The sequence below is a fragment of the Ahaetulla prasina genome, chromosome 2, assembly GCF_028640845.1.
Source record: "Ahaetulla prasina isolate Xishuangbanna chromosome 2, ASM2864084v1, whole genome shotgun sequence".
Classification (NCBI taxonomy): Eukaryota; Metazoa; Chordata; class Lepidosauria; order Squamata; family Colubridae; genus Ahaetulla; species Ahaetulla prasina.
Window position 1 is genome coordinate 50,086,208 of NC_080540.1, and position 22,959 is coordinate 50,109,166.

General features: G+C 38.5%; 1 protein-coding gene across 1 annotated transcript in view; it reads right to left on the bottom strand.

Annotated features, from left to right (window-relative positions):
• Nucleotides 1–22,959, bottom strand: part of SUMF1 (sulfatase modifying factor 1) — an 85,503-nt gene that overhangs the window by 7,314 nt on the left and 55,230 nt on the right. The window contains exons 5-7 of the mRNA XM_058168502.1: nucleotides 16,177–16,299; nucleotides 15,634–15,748; nucleotides 8,375–8,488 (exon numbers count right to left, since the gene is read on the bottom strand). Of these exons, the coding sequence (XP_058024485.1) occupies nucleotides 8,375–8,488; nucleotides 15,634–15,748; nucleotides 16,177–16,299 (352 nt within the window). The remainder of the gene's footprint in view (nucleotides 1–8,374; nucleotides 8,489–15,633; nucleotides 15,749–16,176; nucleotides 16,300–22,959) is intronic.

The window sequence follows — 22,959 nt, forward strand, 5'->3', positions numbered from 1 at the left end:
CCGACTAGCACACATCTGTGGGGGAATCTTTACCTTTACCTAATTTATGCTGATTTAAGAGTTGAAGATCTCTGATTAATTTGACTTTTGCTGAAAACTAGTTGAATGATGGATCAGCGTTCTAATAACATTTCTTAAAGCTCAGCATTATGGAAGTCTCGTTCGTCACACTAGTTTAGAGGGCAAATTCCCAAAGTTTAACATTCCCTAATTCGATTATTGCTGCTAGAAATTTGTTTTTTGTTTTTCAGATAAATGAATAGCAAATTAATTAATTAATTAAACTCCTGGACAATCCCCATCTCTTCCCCTGCAAAATTCTAGGAGCTTCTTGGCCTCACTTATTCACTTTAATTAGCAGCAGTGGCTAAGTTTGAAATGTTTCAATTACCTCATAGCCAAGATTTTCTAGACAAACAGGTGCTTTGAATCTGTTTGCCCCTTTCATACATACATTTAAAAGACCTAAACACCTCTCTAGATGGAAAACAGAGCAGGGATGATATCTGACAACAATTCTGAACTTGTTACTGAGATTTTATCATGTTCATGATTGGGTGTAAATAACAGAGTTAAGTAAAAATTTAACACCCCTAACTACTTTTAGTTCTCCTTATATTCATTTGTTATTTAAAAATTGATCTAAGAACTCTTCTTGACCTTGCAAAAGCAAACATTAATTTAAAATTTACACTGACATGCTCCATGTATAGGATTTTACATGATGTCTATCCTTTCTCTTTGGAGCAGAGGGGATATTTTTCTATTTTTACATGATACATATCCTGTGTGGTTTCAGTTAGATTGGTACTATATGACTGGATTCACCCTATTTTGACTCTATTAGACATAGGTAGTCAGATGTTATTCTATGGAATTTGAGCCCTGTACTGTAACATCTATTGCTTTCTACTTTGAGAGCTTATGTACAGGGGGATTAGTGTTGTGTCTCGCCGGCAGCCAGCAGACCTGGCAGCAGAGTCAGAGACAGTGAAGAGGTTGGGGAGGAACATGGGCTAGTCCTGGGGCTGGGGAAAGCTCAGACGAGGGCTCTGCATTGGAGGCAGAGAGGGAGATAGACAGCAGCGAGGCAGAGGAACAGTTGGAGCCCGTACCCAGTGTGCAAATACGCAGAGCTGCCAGAAGACAAGAACAGCTCAGAAAGCAGGGTCGACTTGGGAGTAAAGCCACACCTTGGAGATGATTGGCCCCTCCCATAGGAAACAAAAGACGAGCGAATGGGGAGGAGGCTTTTGCAGGAAACAATTCGTTCGCTCAGTAGTTTCAAGAGTGGAAAGTTCTGTTCATGACTCTGAGAGACTCTGTGCCGAGTTTTGCCTTACTCTGCATTTGGAAACAAGTTATGTGGCAGCTTGCCAAACGAGATAAGGTGTGTTGATAAATATTCCTTTGAAAAAAACTGTTTGGACAAACCTTGCTGACTGTGAATTAAAGTAATTCACAGTCATGAAAATAAAAGAGGTTTTGCTGGGATCAATTCCTGCTCCTTGCTTTTTAGGTGAGCATAGGCAGTAGTGAAATCCAATTTTTTTTTACTACTACTGGTTCTTTGGCCGTGGCTTGGCTTGGTGGGTGTGGCTTGGTGGGCATGGCAGGAGAAGGATACTGCAAAATCTCCATTCCCGCTTCACTCCAAAGGAAGGATACTGCAAAATCCCCATTCCCACCTACTCCGGGTAAGGATATTACAAAATCCCCATTCCCACCCCATTCTGGGGGCAGCCAGAGGTGATATTTGCTGGTTCTCCGAACTGCTCAAAATTTCCACTACCAGTTCTCTAGAACCTGTCAGAATCTGCTGGATTTCACCCCTGAGCCTAGGTCAGAACAATTACAGATGCCATTCTCATAGATTCTATATATCCCTTCTGGCAACCAAAGAAGACCAGAACCTGGATAGCTCCTGAAAAATAATCATGTAAATGAATTCAATTCCAAGTAAAGGTTTGAATCCCATAGAATAACATCAAACTACTACCACTAGTATGAGATAGGATGGAACAGGTCATATAATGCTCCAAGTGTGATTGTAACTTCTTCCTCCAAGGACAGCTCTACTCAGTGTTTGTAAAAAAAGGTTGCAGTCATTAAATGATTAAGTGAAGGGAGTCCCAGGGAAGTAGCGCAGGGTGGCTGGGAAGATGAACCCTGAGAGGCTCAATTTTGGAGCTGGAAATCCTCCCCACTGAAATCCAAGCAGGATTTTCAGCTCCTGAGCAAAAGACATTTGCACGCAGCCTCATCGGATATCCCCACCCCACCCCCACCCCGTCCATCTGAGTTACCTAGTGCTGCTTACCTTATTGCACTGCCTCTCCACTCTCTGCTTGGATTTTGGCTCCTTCTCATTTCTACGGGCTGACTAAAAAAAGCTGCCTGCTAAAGGATCTCATCTCTCCCCTATACATGGAAGTGAACTCCTTTGTCAGGGTACAGGGTACAAAAAGAGCTAAAATCATCAGAAACTAAGGTGTGTTCTCAACCCCAGTAAAGGAATTCAGCTCCCCTTGGCAGGCAGCTCTTTCAGCCAACCCCAAGAGATGAGAGGGAGGCCTCTCGGCAGACAGCAGAAGCAGCAGCAGCTTGCAATCTTACCCTGCCAGCTTCCCCTTTTATTTTCTTTGGAAGCCAGCAGAGAAATTGCAAATGGCGATCACATGATCACGGGGCGCTTGGCAACGGATCGTAAGGGTGAACAGGTTGCCAAGCACCCAGATTGTGATCATGTGACTGCAGGGGGAGCAAAAGGCAGAGAAGCACGATTCTCCTTAACAGCATTTGAAAAAGTTTGTTGTCCAGCTTTTTATATACATACATATATACATACATACATACATACATACATATATATATATATATATTAATAATCTATACATCACTTATAGAGCAATTGGAAATTATTCTAAATGATTCTAAACTTCCGCTTGTAGAAAAGGAGCTGTGATGCATAGACTGAAATAGATACTGAATAGATCTGTTCAGCAACCATGTATTTCCAAAAGCAGAAAGGCTAAAATTACAGCCATCTCTAAGTTAAGAAGAAGTACCGTATATACTCGAATATAAGCCGATCCGAGTATAAGCCGAGGTCCCCAATTTTACCCCAAAAACTGGGGTAAACTGGGGACTCGAGTATAAGCCGAGGGTGGGAAATGAGGCACCTACCGGTCGGCGAAACCCTCCCTCCCTCGGCCGAGAAGGCTGGCGGCTCCCCCGCCCCGCCCTCTCACTGCACCGGCAGGGCTTCCCCGCGCTAAAGCAAAAGCCCGCCAAGTTCGCGCCGGCCGGGATAATGTGAAAAAAAGGAAAAAAAAAAAAACTCGAGTATAAGCCGTATATACTCGAGTATAAGCCGAGGGGACGTTTTTCAGCACAAAAAACGTGCTGAAAAACTCGGCTTATACTCGAGTATATACGGTACTTATCATATTCATGCTTGAATGCTTCTTGGCAATCTGATAATTTTCAGTTAACAAAACAAGTTCAGGTCATCGTTCTCTTCTTCTTTTTCACATACATTCAGACATAATGGCACCATCAACCATTTTCATTATTGTTAGCAGCAAAATCTTACTGGCTTTCTACTAGTAACTGAAAGAAATGCTTTTCTGCCATTAATAGATTAAGTTGCCATGCTCACTAATAGTCTCACAACTGTCTATTTAACAGACACCCATATTTTATCCTAATAAATTTATGCAGTGTGAGCAAGAGTACTAACTTTTATCTACCTTGAATGCCCAGAGTATTTTGGTAGACAAAGTCCAGACCCTGATTTTGGAAGGCTCTAAGGAAGAGAAATAGGTATGAAATCCTAAAGGAGTCACAGATGATGACTCTCACTGCAGCTGGAAGTCTAAGCAGTTTTCAATTTCAAATAAATACATATATGAATAAGTCAAACAGATTTATTCAACTCAATAAATCAATAGCATTAGTAGACAATCACTTCAATATGAGCCAGCAGTATGCTGAAGCTGCCAAAAAAGCCAACACATTCCCAGGTTGCATTAACAGTGGAATAGACTCAAGATCATGTGAAATGTTAATTATCACTTTATAATGCCTTGGTAAGACCACACTTGGCATATTGCATCCAGTTTGGTCACCATTATATGAAAAAAATGTTGAGACTCTAGAAAGTGAGCAGAGAAGAGCAACAATGATGATTAGGGGACTGGAGGCTAAAATATATGAAGAACGGTTGCAGGAATTAGGTATGTCTAGTTTAATAAAAAGAAGGAATATATATAGAATAGAATAGAATTACAGAGTTGGAAGGGACCTTGGAGGTCTTCTAGTTCAACCCCCTGCTCAGGCAGGAATTCCTATTCCATTTCAGACAAATGATCATCATATATATATTGCTCCTAGAAGCACGAAGCTGAAAACACCAGCCTGAAGATGACAAATGAGACTTCCAATCCAAGACACTTCCAATTTTACGTGGGAGAAAACCCGAATAACCAAAGATCTGATATATATATATTTTATTTGCATTTATATCCCGCCCTTCTCCGAAGACTCAGGGCGGCTTACACTATGTCAAGCAATAGTCTTCATCCATTTGTATATTATATACAAAGTCAACTTATTGCCCCCAACAATCTGGGTCCTCATTTTACCTACCTTATAAAGGATGGAAGGCTGAGTCAACCTTGGGCCTGGTGGGACTTGAACCTGCAGTAATTGCAAGCAGCTGCTGTTAATAACAGACTGTCTTAGCAGTCTGAGCCACTCAGAAGGAATAATAACATTTTTCCAATATTTGAACACAAGAAAATGGAGATCAACTTGTTCTCCAAAGCACCTGAAGGAAGGAAACTAATCAAAGAGAGAACCAACCTAGTGCTAAGGAGAAGTTTCCTGACAGTTAGAACAATTAATCATTAACTTGCCTCCAAAAGTTCTGGGTGCTCCAACATTCGAGATTTTTAAGAAGAGATTGGACAACCATTTGTCTGAAATGGTAAAAGGCCGTGATGATGAACCTATGGCATGCGTGCCACAGATGGGCATGCCAGCCGTTTCCCCAGCCCAGCTCCACTGCTCCGGCCAGCCAGCTGGTCTTTGGGTCTCTGCAGCACATGCATGGGATGGGGTCTTCCCCGATCTCCAGATTCCACCCTCCGCAGTGCCTCTCTGTGGCAGGAAGGCAGGAGAAAGCTAGGACTCGATGGGGGTAGAAACTGCAAATATCAGAGAAGGCACAGAAGGATGGAAGGCATGAGGAAGCTAGGACTCGATGGGGGTAGAAACTGCAGAATTTGGAGAAGGCACAGAAGGCAAGAAGGCAGGAGAAAACTAGGACTCAATGGGGGGAGAAACTATGGTGATAGCGAGCCCCCCCACCCTGTTTTGGGCCTGGAAAGCCTCCTGCACCAACCTAAGGCCAAAACAGGGAGCCAGGGCACATGTGTGTGTGGGGGAGGCACTCACATTGCATTTTAGGGATTGTGGCACGTGCATGTTCATTCACATGTGTGTGCACGTGCTTTGGGCACTTGGCACCAAAAACATCTCCAAGGTCCCTTCCAAGTCTGTTATTCTGTTAACTTCATGTATGAATAAATCAGGCAGAGAAAGTAAAACACTGGTGAGTATTAGTACTAGGTCTTGTCACAACAGATGCCTGATTAGACAAGGGAAATATTTCCTAGTATGATGCTGAAGCATTGCCAAGTATCCTGAAGGGAGCATGGTGGCTTAGGAAAGTCTCAGATAGAAGTAAATGGGGAAAAAAGTTGCATTAATGAGAAATTAAGTATCTACAAGTGGAAGATATCTTTGCATGTATAGAACATTTGGAAAGATGTGCCTGCATTTGGATATTGTACATTTATTGTACTTACTCACACATCTGCATAAAGGCAAAATGTCTGTTTCAGAAAATGCAAATGAGCACAAGTACTTTAAATTCTAATCTCAAATTGATACACAAACTACAGCATCAAAAATAGAAGCTATTACAAAAGAAATTCTTGACAGGAGCCTTAATTATAGTGACAAAGCATTCTGCTTGTTTATTTGTGCAATCTGGAAGAATTTGTATCTACTATCCAGAAGAATTGATTTAGTTTATATCTCGCCTTAATTATCGTTATAAATGATTCAGAGTGACAAACACACACAATACTCCTTGTTCTCCTTAAAACAACAACTCAGTGAGGTGACCTGGGCTGAGAGAGAATGACTGGCACAAAACCATGGTGCTTTGGAGGTCTAAACAATCAGCACAAAATAAGCAATTTTCCATTCAATACCTGATTAAGCTCACTGTTTTGGAATGCCCCCGTACATGGTTAATATAATCTTGGAGAGAAAAGACTCTTATTTCACTGAACAAATTTGGCAATGGTTTATTTCATCATGTTTTTACTGAGTAAACTATAACTGACTGAGTTTCCAAAGCAGTACGCAAACTGAAAACGTACAGTTCAAATTTGAGAGAAGTGCATGAAAAGAATCACATGCGTTTTGAGCCACAGAAGGCTGTTTGCCTTCTCTGTCTGCAACCTCATGCAGCTTTCCACAATGATTAACCATCTGCCTCCTGGAAAACCCACAAAAGATTACGGCAATCTTCCTAAACCTGTTGCCCTGCATCTGACGTTGAACGTATCGTTTGAGGCTATAAACTGGAGTTCCAAGTGAGTTAGCTTGAAAAAGAAGAATGAAGTTCGTTTCAGATTTAGCCCTTGGATGAAACAGGGGCAGGAAGTTCCTTCCAGAGAGACGATCATTCCATTTTACAGACAGTTCTTCTTTTAAGAGAAGAGGCCTTCCAGGTCTAACAAGTACTCAAGAACTGTAAGCCAATTGAATTGAGTGGTTATAGAAATCGAATAAATACATCAATGAAAAATAGATAGAAATCCCACAATAACATTGATCAGCTGAGGTTTTTTTTCTTTCCACTTTTTTTTAAATTTCCTTTTCTTTTTCTCTCTCCCAAACTCTAGGTTTTTTATTTTTATTTTCAGAAACACATAAACAATAACATTCCTTGCATATTACAAAATACATAAGTCCCCTAGGTCAATTCATCTGCCCATGTATTTTCTTTAGGTAGCTCACCCTCCAAATTTGGACTCCTCAGTTAACAGGTGATAATTCTATACTGGAAACTTGACTAGATGGCTTAATGCGTTTAATGGCATTTGACAAATCAACCCCTATCCCTGTGTTCAAACAATGCAAGAAGATCCACAAGTTTTGATTCTATTCTGGAGAATGAATAGCATAGATTGACTTCAAAATTGTTGTAGTCAGATTAGGCATCATTGGGGTATCTAAGCCACTATATGAACCAATAATCATATTTACCCTAAAGCAGCTTCAGGCATGTAAAAGAGATCTTTAACTTGCCTGGCCCAGAGATTCTCAAATCTGAGACTGCAAAAGCTAAATAATTCAAAAATAATTCTGTGGTATTTATATTTAACAATGCAAAGGTAACATACATGCATACAGACATATTCAAGTTAAAGGAAGTACCAAGTTTAATAGTATGTGATATTGATATATTGGTATATATTGCAGTAGATATTTTATATTTTCTCTTTTAAAAAATAGAACCTGAGCACATAGTTCTGTTATGAGCCCTGGCGGCACAGTATTGCAGTATTGCAGGCTAATTCTGCTGACTGCCAGAAATTTGATCTTGACTGGCTCAAGGTTGACTCAGCCTTCCTTCCTTCCGAAGTCAATAAAATAAGGGCCCAGATTGTTTGGGGCAATATGCTTACTCTGTAAATTGCTTAGAGGGGGCTGTAAAGCATTATGAAGCAGAATATAAGTCTAAATGCTATTGCTATTGCTATCTCAAGTTTAAGAAGCAAAGATATGGTGGCTTGCTATTAATGCTTATACTCCCTCCAAGAAGAAAAATCATTGCATAACTTTATTGGAAGATTTCTAGTTTTACAGTCATAAATCTATTGGAAGTAAAAACTAAAGTCAGCAACAAGAAGGAACTGTGCAAAATTCTCTCATGTGCCTAATGTTCAGGGCTGCAGACATCAACTCACAGCACTTCTATCCAGCTAGGGATATTTGTCTATTTTTATATTTTGTCATCATTATTTTGGAGAAAAATGTTTCCCATCAGTTCTACAAATCACTCGATTGAACAAAACATTCACTCAAGGAACATAAAAGCAGTTTGTAAAAACACAGCTACACTTCTGTTGGAAAATGGATACTCCTCTTGCAAGTCTAAGTCAAAAACAGTTTAGCTGGAAAATACATATAATCATGCTGCTCCATATCAACTATGCAGCGTATCAAATTCTATAATGTGAACTAGGAAATTAGTTGGAAAAGAGGAAAATCAGCAGCTGGAGATACTCACCGGGCTGTATGTTTCATCTGCAGAATGATCAATTTCCCACCAATCTGATGTCCACTCCCAGGCATTTCCCACAATGTTGTACAGGCCATAACCATTTGGAGGAAATGCTGTTACCTGCCTCAGAAAAAAAAAAGTGGTCAACACTGCAGAAAAATTAGAGCATTTATCCGGTTAGTAACCAATGAATTTAATGAATGGGAAAGAAGAATTCATTTGTACAATATTGCTTTGAAGTTGTTTGGTTGTTCTTAATGAACACGATGATCTATGTTGCGATTTTCTCATTACTTAGGAAAAAAAAAATCTCCCCTTAACATATTTCCTAAATTCTCATATTTTACGGACAGACCCTTTGCCCAGATCTTCTGGTACTCTGGCCACAGAAGAATATCTAGTTATCCATTTGACCAATTTTGATATATAATTTTTTAAAATGTCATTTTGCTTCAGCTCTGAATCATCAACATTCTTTTGATGGGTTCTTCATTCTTGCAGCCTGATAGCCTTGCTGAAGGGATATGTTTCTTTAGAAAGTGCCAATTCTCTCTTGCTGCCAATAATAATACCAAGGAAAATAGGTGGATGTGGAATGTTACGAGTTTATCAGATATTTAAAGAAGAAGAAAAGGGCATTAGAAGAATATCTGAAGATAGGAAGGCTTATGAATATTAGAGAATATTAGAGAAACCAAACTGTCCTACAAGAAAATTCAAATGAAGAGAAGAAAAGGGACATTGGAAGGTCAAGTTTTACATGCCCAGTACACAGAAAAGCTAGCAGGCAAAGTAGATAACAAACTCAGCAATGGATAAGAGCAGGAAAGTTGAAGAAGGAGACGTAAGATCTAGTTAGATCTGTTAAACATCAAGATTACAGATTAAGAGCTTTCGCAGATGACTTGGTTGTTACTGTATCTCAACCAACATACTCAGCTACTGGTTTAAAAGATATAATTGGTCAGTATGGTAAAGTATCTGGATTTAAGGTGAATCAGCAAAAGACAAAGATGATAACTAAAAATATGAATATACAACAAAAAGAAGAGTTAGAAAGAACTACAGGTTTTGAAATCGTTAAAAAGGTTAAATATTTAGGAATATATATTACAGCTTCAAACGTCAAATTATATAAAAATAATTATGAGGTATTGTGGCAGAAGGTATGGAAAGAAATGGAGAGTTGGAAGAAGTTACAACTATCCTTGTTGGGAAGAATAGCGGCTATAAAAATGAATGTTTTGCCCAGGTTTCTATTTTATTTCAAATGATACCGGTGCTTAAGAATGATATCAAATTACAGGAATGGCAAAAGGGGTTAATAACTTTGTATGGATGGGCAAAAACCAAGAATAAAATTAAAAATAATGCAGGATACAAGGAAAGGGGGTCTTAAAATGCCTAACTTGAAATTGTATTATGAAGCAGTTGTTTTATCATTAATTACTGATTGGATTAATTTAACTGAGGAAAGAGTTTTGAATATAGAAGGGTATGGTTTGTTATATGGGTGGCACGCCTATATATTATATGATAAGAAAGTAGATAAAATATTTAAAAATAATATAATTAGAAATGCATTATTGAGGGTTTGGAGGAAATATCAATATAAATTAGATGGAAAGATTCCAATATGGGCAATCCCGAGACACATGATAGAAAATATAAATATATAGTAGTTACCTATAAAGAACTTCTTTGTATGGAAAAGGGGGAATTACAATTAAAATCCAGAGAAAAGATGGGGGAAGAAGGGAAAAATTATACATGGTTCCAATATGGACAATTACAAGCTAGATGGAAATTAGATCAAAAAATAGGTGTTAAGCAAACTGAGGATAATTTGTTAAAACAAATGAGAGATCAAGGCCAACAGCATATTAAGAGGTTGTATAATGTATTAGTAGAAATAGACTCAGAGTCCGAACTAGTTAAGGATTGTATGATTAAGTGGGCACAAAATTTTCAGCAACCAATAATGTTGGAAACTTGGGAAAGAATTTGGGTGAGGAATGTTAAATTTACACAAGCGCAAAATATGAGAGAAAATTTTTATAAGATGTTTTATAGATGGCATTTAGACCCCAAAAGTTGTCATGTATGTATCCTAATGTACAGGCTAAATGTTGGAGATGCGATTGTGAAGATGCCACTTATTACCATATATGGTGGACTTGTAAAAAAGTTAAAGCATTTTGGATTAAAGTATGGTGGATCATGCAGAATATTTTGAAAAGAAGATTAAGTTTACTCCAGTTCTTTCTACTAGGAATTATTATGGACTGTACAGCTATAGAGACTAAATTGATTTTGAACTTAATAACAGCAAGACTTTTGATTGCTCAGTATTGGAAGAAAGAAGAATTACCTACAATTGAAGAATGGACACTCAAAGTATCAAATCTGGCAGAGATGGCAAAATCTCCGCTTACTTGAAAGACTATACACTAGAAAATATATTTTAGAATGGAAAATGTGGATTGATTATATTCAAAATAAGTATCAGATAAAAAATATCGAATAGCATATGAGTAAATTTAGGAAATATTTTGTTTTAGATATATTTTTGAAGGAGAGGGGAATTGAGAGTGTGACTAAGTGTGGTGTGACTAGAGATTATAATTTAGGAATTATTTTAGATTATGATTGTTAGTTTTGATACCCTGCATTTTGTTCTGGGAAGTCGGGGTGGGAGGTGGGGGTAAGGGGAGGTGGGGGTTTGGTAGAGATGGAGTGATGGTTAATGTACAGGGATTATTGAAGATGTATAAATATAATTAATGCAGGGTCGGGTCTGCCCAGTTACCATTTTAGAACGGTGGGGAGGGAGAAAAGGGAGAGTAGGAGGTAGGAAAGAGGAGAAGAGGAAGGAAGAGGGGTAGAAGAGGGAGAAGGAAGGTGTAGGGTGGAGGGAGGAGAGGATGTAGATAAGAGAAGGAGAGGAAGGTCTGGAAAGTAGAAGAAGGTAGAAGAGGGAAGAGTGTTAAAAAGGGGGGTGGTGACTGGGCAAGCCCGACTAATTGTATATAACTGTACATTGGATGAATTATTTGATATGATTGTAAAAATAAAACTTTTTATAAAAAAAAAAAAGATCTAATTAGATCTAATTCTGGCTGCACAAGACCAAGCCTTAAGAACAAATACATACAAATCCAGAACTGAGAAGACAGCCACAGAGAGCAAATGCTCCTCTGCAAAGAAGTTGAAGAAACAGTGGACCTCCTAGTTACCCGCTGCAAGAAGATCACATAGATGGATTATAAACAACTGCATGACAACGCAGCAACAATGGCACACTGGAATATTTGCAAAAAAAACAACAACAACCATTTGCGGTGGGACCACAAAATAGAGATAGTGATAGAAATGAAGGACCTAAGTGCTCTTAAACTTTAGAATTCAAACAGACGAGTACCTGCCACATAGTACCCTAGACTTAACAAATGGTAATAAGAAGACAAAAAGTCTGAATAGTAGATGTGGCAATACCTGTAAACAGCAAAGTAGAAGATAAAAGACCTGGCAAAAATAACAAAAGTTAAAGACCTGCAAATAAAAATAGAATACTGTGGTAAAAGGAAGCAAAAATAGTACCAATAATAGTAAGTGCCTTGGGTGCAAAACCAAAACATCTGGACCACTTGAACACCATGGGGGGGAAAAATACTATCCATCATCTGCAAAAAGCTGGTTCACTTGGAACAATTTACAACTTGCAATGATACCTTTAACACCATCAAACAACTTGTGCCTATTCCAAGTCCTTGGGAAGGACTCAACTGGTAAATGCAATTCCAAACTTAGTCTAAACATCTGGTTGACTGTGAGACCAACCACAAAAAGAACATACACTAAATGTATATGATGCCAGTCTGCCAGCAACTCCGGCCGATTTACACAGTTGTTAAAAACATTTAAAAATACAGAACAATACTGAGCAGGTTACCTTTTTACTGCATGGATAGAGGTTTCCTATCCAATTCTCAGAAATACACAGTCATGCACAGGAAATCGTTTGTGAGAATTTGTGTTAGGCCTGGATCAATAATGAAGGAGGCAAAGCAATCCATTTTAAAAACAACATCATCTTGACCTTTTCCTTGGTAGGCGATAATCAAAATACATCAGTATTAAGGACCAAAACAACTCATTTTCATTACATGTGCAGGTATGACTGTTAAGTTATAAATTGTCTTTTTTTTTTTTTGCTGACCCTGACATTTGTGATTGGAGAATGGCTTGTGAGAAGAGAGACCTGCACTACAAAGCTCTCTATCCAGCAGACACAGGAGAGAAAAGCCAGATGTACCTCATTAACTTTTTTCCTACAAATTAATAGGGGTGAAGTTGCAATCAATATATAGCATCAGCAGGCTCCACTCTCTCTGCCTATTCTCCATCTTTCACCAGAAGAAAATTAAAACGTCTCTCAACCTTCCCTCGCCTTTCTATTTATACTTAGGCCCAATGGCAGAGGATCATTTCTTTGTGATTCATCTTACCAGTTCAGAAATGGTGACTCTGTTGAAAATACCTCACAAAGTGACAATGTAAATTACTACACTTTTGAAAATAACTCTTTCTTTATTGTTGATATTTGTACTAAGCATAGATAATGGAATAGCCAGAGCTGGAATAATTTCTGCCTTAGGTCACACAAGAAAGGATAACTGATGGGAACTTTTGTAGAAACTCTGGGGTCTGTACACAAGATTTGGGGGCAGGCTTAGATGTAGTTCTAAGATTGTACCCCCCCTCCCCAGGTAACTAGATCTGGGCTCTAAAAATCCAGAAGCCTGCTAGATGACAGCAAAAGATGCTTGACACTTACTTTTTGCCTATTATCTGGTTGTTAAAACTTTGCACCTTAAATGCCTCATTTAAATTATTTGCTACTATCATAGTACACTATGGAGAACCACCCAAATGAGGCATTGGGTTGGACAAACCCCCCTGGTTTCTTTCTCATGGGGACCAATTCTTCAGCAAACAGCAGTCTGTTTCTGCACCAAGACAACGAGTTGGAAAGACATGTTGAAATAGGACATAAACTGGTAGTCTTCTCAAAGTATCTCAACAATGCAACTGCACTAGGCTTCAGAAATCACAGGAGAAGAATCTGAGTATCCGGGTCTCATAAGGGCTAAGTGAAAGACCCAGAAAGCCTTCTGCTGAGACCTTGCATTGAGTACCCTCAGGAACTCTGCTTGGACTCATTATTATTGTTTGGAGTACTCAGCATAGACTCAGCATTGACACCTCAAGAACCTGTTTAACTTTGCTCAGTCTCAGATAGTAAAGCAAGTTCAAATGTAACATGGATCCGGATAGGAGACAACCAAGAAATACCACAATTGTAGGACAGACTGAAAAACAGCACAGAAGAAAGTAATGGCAACCACTTCTGTTTTATTGTTGCCAGGATAACTACATGGATATGTCCATAAATTTACCAGGAATCAAATTCAATTTAATTCAATTCAATTTAAGTGGAATCTAATTTAAGAGGGTCTAATTTAACTAACTAAGGTCTATTACTGCTTACCTACCTTACCTCTACTCATAGCAAGAAATGTCAAAATTAGATAAAAATATATCTTGTGCAACATAAGCTTTTTTCTGTTTTTTAATGGGAAACTCTAATTCCTGTACCATGGAATTATATTATTTGGGCTGTCCTCTTTACTTATAAAGTCACAATGCTTTATGGAAGGAAATTAACTAAAGGACATTTGCTAAGAGTCTAATAGGCTTCCTTGGCCACCATGAGAACAGATGGATGGACAGAGATCCAATCCAGCAGGCATTATTCATATGTTTTTCATTGTTCATTGTTTTTCTTAGAAAAACAGTATCTGTTTTAACAGCTTTTACTAAGTAAAATCATGAATTATTTTTCATTGGCCATACTATTTAAACTTCCTTGTATTCTTGTTAAACTGTTGAGAGCAACAATGTGGTATAGTTAGATGATTTTACACTCTAATTAATAATCTAAGCAAGCTCTCTTGGGATGCCCAGGCTGTTACAGTTCAAAACAACTTGGTTTAAAACACTATCCCTGTGTGAATTTCCTTCTGATTTTCCTGACATCTATTTCTTTACAGATTATCCAAACACTGTGTGAGGAGAAATATTTCTCTTATATGCAGTATGCCCATCACCATTTTGTAGGATCCTTGCATCTTTTATTTTAAATTGCTTTAAGGCAATTTAACTTAGAGGCAGCACTATTATATGCTTCCATACAAAATTACTCTGGCCTATAGGGAGGGTAAATGTTCTACATTTCCCTCCACTTTTAAAGATGCTTTGTACAAAATCATCATACTTCACCTGCCTGTCATTTCTTAGGCCTCATTCCCTAGAAAGGACAACTATGCCTGCAAATGGCATCCAATTTTCTCAAATAATCAAGTGTTTGTCATAGAAGTTAAAAAGAATCAGAAAAAAGCTTTTCATTGGGAGGCAGGATGACAAGATTCTGTTGCAGATCCAACATACAATGACCACAGCTGTCATAAGCGTATTTTCCCAAACGGGATCAATATCTTTACTGATATATCTGATGATTTACATGTACCTGAAAGAGGTACATGTACCTGAAAGAGGGATCTTGGAGGCCTAGTGGACAATCACTTAAATATAACCCAGCAGTGTGCTCCAGCTGCCAAAAAAACCTAACAGAGTCCTAGGCTGCATTTACAGAAAGATAGAATCAAGATCATGTGAACTGTTAGCACCACTTTATAATGCCTTGATAAGACCATACTTGGAATATTACTTCAATTCGCTACAAAAAAAGATGTTGAGGCTCTGGAAACAACAAAATTGATTAGGGGACTGGAGGCTAAAACATATGAAAAACAATTAAAGGCATTGAGTAAGTCTAGTTTAATGAAAAGAAAGACTAGGAGTGATATGACAGCAGTGTTCCAATATTTGAGGTGCTGCCACAAAGAAGAGGGAGTCAAGCTATTCTCCAAACAAGCTGAAGGCAGGACAAGAAGCAATAGATGGAAACTAATCAAGGAGAGAAGCAACCTAGAACTAAGGAGAAAATTTCCTTACAGTTAGAACAATTAATCAGTGGAATAACTTGCCTGCAGAAATTTTGAGTGCTCCAACACTGGAGGCTTTTAAAATGAGATTGGACAACCATTTGTCTGAAATGGTGTAGGGTTTCCTGCTTGAGCAGGAGGTTGGACTAGAACACCTCCAAGGTCCCTTCCAATTCTGTTATCACATCACTAACTTACAGGTGCGGTGCCTTTATAACCATCTTCCTCTGTATTGCTTCTAGGGAATTCTCCCTGCCAAATATTTGCATAGTGCTGACCATTTGGATGAAGTTTGTTTCCCCACGGAAAAAGTCTGTCGAAAGAAGCATAGGCAAAATTTAAGGAAGGCAGTTGTGCAATTGTAATGTTTAATCATATTACTATAAATATAAGATTACTATAAAAACATTGTTAGCTAATGGCGTATCAGGTGAGAAAGAGAGAGAGAGACAGAGAGGGAGGGAGAGAGAAAGGTAGGGAGCGGGAGGGAGGGAGGGAGAGAAAGAGAGAGAGAGAGAGAGAGAGAACTGACACCACCACCGCTTAAAATATAAATATTAGCAGCTTGCACTTCTACAGAAGTTTTACAATACAGCATTAAATTCAATACCATTGACTCTGCATTAACTTAACTTCGGGGGAGGGGGAGTGATTTTTCAGTTTAGAGACTAGGTAGAAGATATACTGTAGTTTCTTTGCTTAACTTATTTTTCTGGAAAATTGCAAAATAATGAGGAGTACCTGTTTTCAAGACCTCCCCGACAGCTGTATTCCCATTCAGCTTCAGTTGGTAACCGTTTTCCTGCCCAACTGCAAAAGGCTACAGCATCATTCCAAGACACATGAAGAACTGGGTGATCCAGCCTGAGAGATATACAGAGAAAGCCAATGGTATAGCAAGGAAAACAAAAGAGGACTGGCAACTTTTTAAGATTCTGCATAAGGAAAAGGTTATAATATCTTACCACACCAAATAATTGTTTGAAACAACGTGTGCCAGTAAGAAAACAAATAAAGGCAAAATACTGCTTATCCTTAGAGTTAGATTTGATCTAGTTCAGGGGTCTCCAACCTTGGCAACTTTAAGCCTGGCGGACTTCAACTCCCAGAGTTCCTGAGCCAGCTTTGCTGATCTAGTTAATGGATACAACTTTAAAAACAAAAATCAGAGATGATGAAAGCAAAATATAAAAGTAAAGCAGTTCAGCTTAGAAAAGTTTGTGGAAAAAGACAATGGAAATAACAAATGAAAGGGTAGTATTAATTATATGCTTCTGAAAGGAAAATGGAATGAATTGGCTACCAAATGTCATGTATTAGGAGCAGTGGTAGAATTCAAATTTTTTTGCTACCGGTTCTGTGGGCGTGGCTTGGTGGGCGTGGCAGGGGAAGGATACTGCAAAATCTCCATTCCCTCCCCACTCCTGGGGGAAGGATATTGCAAAATCTCCATTCCCACTCCACTCTGGGGCCAGCCAGAGGTGGTATTTGCCAGTTCTCAGAAATTACTCAAAATTTCTGCTATCGATTCTCCAGAACCTGTCAAAACCTGCTGAATTTCACCCCTGGTTAGCAGTACACATTATGCCTCTAATAGTGATTTAGGCCTTTCAGAAGCCTGCTTACCTTTTGCCTCCAAAAGTCATGGGTGCTCTAACATAGACATTTTTCTAAAAAGAGATTGGACAACCATCTGTCTGAAATGGCATAGGGTTTCTTGCTTGAGCAGGGGCTTGGACTAGAAGGCTACCCTTCCAACTCTGTTTTTCTGTTATTCTTTTATACAACATCACAACGAAACCTGCTTTTGAAAGATGGCATAAATATTGCAAATAGAACTAGTGTGTTGTGAGAAGTATACCTTCTGATCATTTCTCCAAACCAGACCAGTACTATTATCTTTCAGTATATACAATGTCATATGAACCTGTTAGTAATCCTCTCATTCTTTCTCTAGCTAATCAAGGACCATAACCCTTTCCAATCCAGTTAATATTGGGAGGAAGGGAATACACTCCAGCAGAGGGTCCAAATATACAAGCAGAGGATTTATTCTGTATGCCTCTATATATCAATTCTATATAAGTTGATATAACTTGGTTGACAATGGTTTTGAACAATGACCACAACGAATTATAAAAATCACTCAGAACGCTTTTTAGCATTTCATTATCTGAAAATCGAGCACACAGACATATACATGTTCATACACACATACTTTTGGTCAGCAACAAAGATTTAAAAAAAGATGATGTAAAGGTTCCAAGTAACATCCCCAATAAAATAAGACTCTGAGGCTGGATGTTCCTCAAAGTTCCATTTTATTAGAGATGTGTCATATTGGCACATCTGGGAAAACCCGAATCTGAAAGCTTCCAGCTTTTCCCCACCTAAAAGAAACTTCAAGTCCCTTCCCCTGCACCAACATGTCCATCACATGATCCAATCCAAGCACTGTCCCAAATGGAGATGCCTCCAAGTCACGCCACTCCAAATGCAGGCCAAATGTCCTTGACTCTTGGAGAAAGGAATTTTATTATGGCTAGATATCTCGGCAACTCCATGTAATCCCCCCTCCTAGTTTCCCACAGCACTAAGTGTGGCAGCCCTGAAGATCCAAAGAAAAAGATGGCCTCCAGGACTGATAGATGATATGAAAGAAATATCAACTGTTTTTTGAATGAGAGCATCCCATTTATTTTTCTTTTGTGAGATACCAGTGCTTTTATTCAAGGATAGAGAATGTCATCATACAAAGCATGGGCAAACATGGCCCAATCACATGTATTTTGCTTGTGGCACAGCTAGTCCTACCCAAATCATTAAATGAAGTGCCGTACGCTAGTATCTCATAGGACAGATAGCAACTCAATTTTCACAGATTGTCAAACCTAGTAACGTATATTTTACACGGACTCCATTAGGCAAGTCTGAGGCCTGATGAGTGGTTTTCATGTTTACTCCTGTTTTGTAGCATAGCAATAGCTTTTCTTCGTTGTTTTATGTTGTATCTCTATTTACATTGAAACCTAGGTTTTCTACCCACAGGATACTCAAAACTGAACTACTATATACCAATAAAAATCACTAAAATTATTGGATTGGACCTTAGGGAAAAGTCCATAAAGAGTTTCCACTCACAAAATGCTGTCTTCTCTCTAATCAAACAAGAAAACTTCTTTGCCATTTCTGCAAGTTTAGTCACTTTCATGAACCATTCCTCCATTGTGGGAACTTTTTTTTGTTTTTTTTTTGTTTGTTTTTTTGTTTACATTTATATCCCGCCCTTCTCCGAAGACTCAGGGCGGCTTACAGTGTATAAGGCAATAGTCTCATTCTATTTGTATATTTTTTACAAAGTCAACTTATTGCCCCCCCAACAATCTGGGTCCTCATTTTACCTACCTTATAAAGGATGGAAGGCTGAGTCAACCTCGGGCCGGGCTTGAACCTGCAGTAATTGCAGGCAGCTGTGTTAATAACAGGCTTCTTAACAGCCTGAGCTATCCCGGCCCTTCTTCAGAAACTTCAGAAACTTTCCACATTTGTGCTTATAGTAGGCTTACTGCAGACAATTCTTTCAAATCTTAAAGAAAGCTATGAAATCTCCACACACTCTCTTCTCTAGGCTAAACATATCCTACTCATCTAATTATTCTTCATTTTCTTTTTGTTCTGAACGGCACGGAAACTCCCGCGCAAGGAACAAATGAGAGCCGGCCAATCAGGAGACAGCATCTGTGTTGTCAGGGCAGCACTCGGAACTGCAACATTTTTCTTTCTAAACTCCTTATCATCCTAGTTGCTCTTTTCTGGATGTATTCTAATTTATCACTATCCTTCCTCTAATGGATTGCTTAGAATCAGACACAATATACTAGGTTTCAGTCTATTGCTAATCTTAATCAATGAAGAGATTATGCTTCCTATTAAGTGTCAACGGAGGTACAGGTAAGTAGGTAAATTACTACATTTTGGACAGTCATCAGTTGTTGGGACTGTTGCAAGGGCTTCTGTACAGTGGCGGGATTCAAATAATTTAACAACCAGCTCTCTGCCCTAATGATCGGCTGGGTGGGCGTGGCCATGGTGGGCAAGGCCAGGGAGTGTGACAGGAAGCACTCGGCCTCCTGCACCTCCTTGGGAGCAAAAACGGGCCAGGGGGGGCCACGCTGCACCTCCCATGCCCCATTTTGGGCCTAGTAGGCCTCTCTGCACTTACCTGGGAGCCCGAATGTGATGCGTGGGGACTTCTGGAAGAGGCGGGGCGGGGCGGGGAGGGGCGGAGCCAACCAGCAATTTAACAACTGGTTCACCCGAACTGGCCCGAACCGGCTGAATCCTACCACTGCTTCTGTGCCTTATTATTTATTACTGTATCTCTAAGATGAGACTGTAGACAATTAATATGGTACTGCAAGCACCATATTTATCTTTATTCAGTTCTAATTTAAGCTATTAAAAGGGGGTGATAACTGAGAAAGCTTTCAAGAAATCATGTTCTTAGTGTAATTCATTAATCAGAAATGAATGCCAAGCTCACATATTGTTGTACAGTGTTTAAGGCATGGCCTTGAAGACAGAAGGAAAAGATGGTAAGGGTAAAGGTAAGGGTACAGATATGAGTTAGGGTTGAGCCTGGACCAAGCAGTAATTCTGATTATTGGTTTCTTGATCTAGTCTATCTTGTTGGACTGACACATATATCGTTCTTACTTGTCCCTTTTTGTCTTAAGTTTCAGTGCTTGATTCTGATCAGTCTAAAGTGCTTTTGTCCACTACCTTTGAAAGAGACACCTACAGTTTAATGTCTTATTTGATCCCATTTAAGTAAGACATTACACAGGATATACCGTATATATAATACACTTAATTCCTCTATGTATGAGCTTAGCATAGAGTGCCAAGCTATAACAACCAATCATTTCCTTTGCAGAGAGTCAAGATGCAATAACCAGTCAACCAATGATAACCAAAGAGGCAATGAACATCTCAATAAATCACACTAAATCCAAGTACCTAATTAAGAAACCCAGATTTATCATTAAACAGCTTTAGCACTGTAAAAAGACATAAAAATGCACAGACATTATAGGCATTATTCTTCAATTTAGTACCATATATAAGTTCTCATAACCCCAGTGACATATGCCAATGGCAACAAGAAGTTACTAACTTAACAAAGAATTGAAAAGAGAAGAAAATACCTAGTTAATTTTTGATATTGCTTCATCATGGGAAGTGTTTTTTGAGTGTCCAAACAGATGCAGAAATGACCTTCAAATTTAAGATGAACTTCAGGATTGTCATTTTACTCGTATATTAAAGCTACCAAACAAATCATCATAACAATACCAAAGTCTTGAAACTGGTCAAATAAAATGCATACAACTCTTCCCTATAGTTTAGCTATAATCGAAAAGTTACTATGGGGCTTCTGGGTGGCGCCACCTTTCTCGCTGGGTGCTAATTTATGGCACTCCGCATTGAATATGGTAAAAGCCGGATTTAACAACTGATCCCGGCTTCATTTCTCTCTCTGGTTGAAAGAGAGAGACAGAGCAAGGGGGAGGAATTGGGTAGATTCCCCTAGGGGCTTTGTTTTTGTAATACAAAGTCCTGAACGGTCGAATCCCCTTATTTACCCCTCCCCCACCTCCAGTATTCTCTGCGCTCCTGAAAAAGCAGGAAAAGAGGAAGGTGTCCACTTCTGCTAGCAATTGATTTCTTTTTGTGGATACGAAAAGCAGGCAGAACGAGTGTGAGGAACAATTATTGGTTTGCAAGTATTTTTGATTTTCTGACTTCCGCCCCCCCTTCAGTTTCGTTTTAGAGAAACTGAAAGCAGAGCGATACATCAAAGGGAGCTTTGCTGTTGAATCGAAACTGAATGGAGATTTTATCTTATTGTGTTTGACTGTGGACTGTTGGATTATATTACGCTGTTTAAGTACTTTACAAGGGGATTCTCAGCAGGAATTTTGTTATGGAGGTTCTTTCAGAAGAATGGATTCGTGACTTTATACAGGACTACACAGAAAGTATGTATTTAATTATTCAAAAATACGAATTGATAAAAAATGGGGACGTTTTGGATGAGAGTTTGGAGCAAATTAACCAGTGCAATTATTCAGAAAATGGAATGGAGGACATACAAATAAAAGTGGATAAATATGAAGATTTGATTGTGAAGAAACAAGGTGATCTAAAGAAGTTTTCTTTAAATAGTTTGGATGAGCTGCCTGAATTTGTGCTACAGGAGATTGTCCCTCAAATGGAAAAGACTCACAAGCTTAATGTTTCCCAAGAGTTCTCTTTTTGGACTGATGGAATATACGGCAGTAATTTTTGGAATCCTGGACATAAGGAATTACTAGGAAATATTGTGATTGACTTTTTAAAAGGAGCAATGAAGGAAAGACAGAGATTAATGCACCAAAAAAAATGGCAAGAGACAAAAGTATTATTTTTGAAACAAGGTTTTTTTAAAATATTAATAGACAAAAATATTAGTGTCCCCGAAAGGCAATTTGTGATTATAAGAGACTAGATATTTGGATATACTGGATTTTGATGAGGAAGGACTAAAGTTGAATAGATATTGTAATTAATTAAATAATATTGTAATTTTCTCTATTGAAATTTTATAAATTTTATAATCTGTTGTATTGAATTTTAAATAGAATATTCTTGAAAGATCTTATGTAAGAAAGACTTGGGGGGGAAATTATATGGTTATATGGTTATAGAAGCTATAAAGAGATATTCTCTGAATTGGATTGGATTTTTATGCTTTAGCTGGTTTTAAATATTTTAGGATTAATTTGTTCTACTGATTTATATATTTTATTACTGTTTATTGTTAATTTTTTGAAGGATTTGGTTATGTAAGGAGGAAGTCAGAGCTAGAGAGGGAGAATTGGTATAATAGTTTTGGGAAAAAAATTTTTTAGCATATGTTTGTTTTATTTTTAACTATACCTTGTGTTTGTTCCGGGAAGCCAGGGGGGGAGGGGGGAGGGGGTTTGTGAAGGGAGAGGGGTTGGGGGGAAAGGGGAAAAAAAATTTTTTTGGTAAAACTTTTTGAATAAAAAAAAAAAAAGAAAAGAAAAGTTACTATGGACCCAAAGGTGTTTTTCCCCCAAAAAGGTAACTGGACTTTGGGGTGTTTTTGTTTTTGTTTTTCTAAAAAAAACACATTTTATTAGTTCTAAGTGACTGGCCCAGAATGGAAGGTTTTATGTTCTTTGCAATTATCTGGTATCTTTCCATTCCCCACCAGTCAGTTAGAACTGAAGAAGCTTCTTGGATGAGAAGCGAAAAGTTTTCAAAGAAAAACAAAACAAAGTCCAGTTGCCTTTTGAAAACAGTTGCTTTTTGGGAAAACCATGACCTGGATGGCTGAGAATCTCCATAGACATTGAGCTACTGTAGTGTTGTCTATGGAGATTTTCAGTCATCCAGGTCATGTTTGTCCCAAAGGTGCTTTTTTTCAAGAGGCAACTGGAAATGAAAAAAAGCACC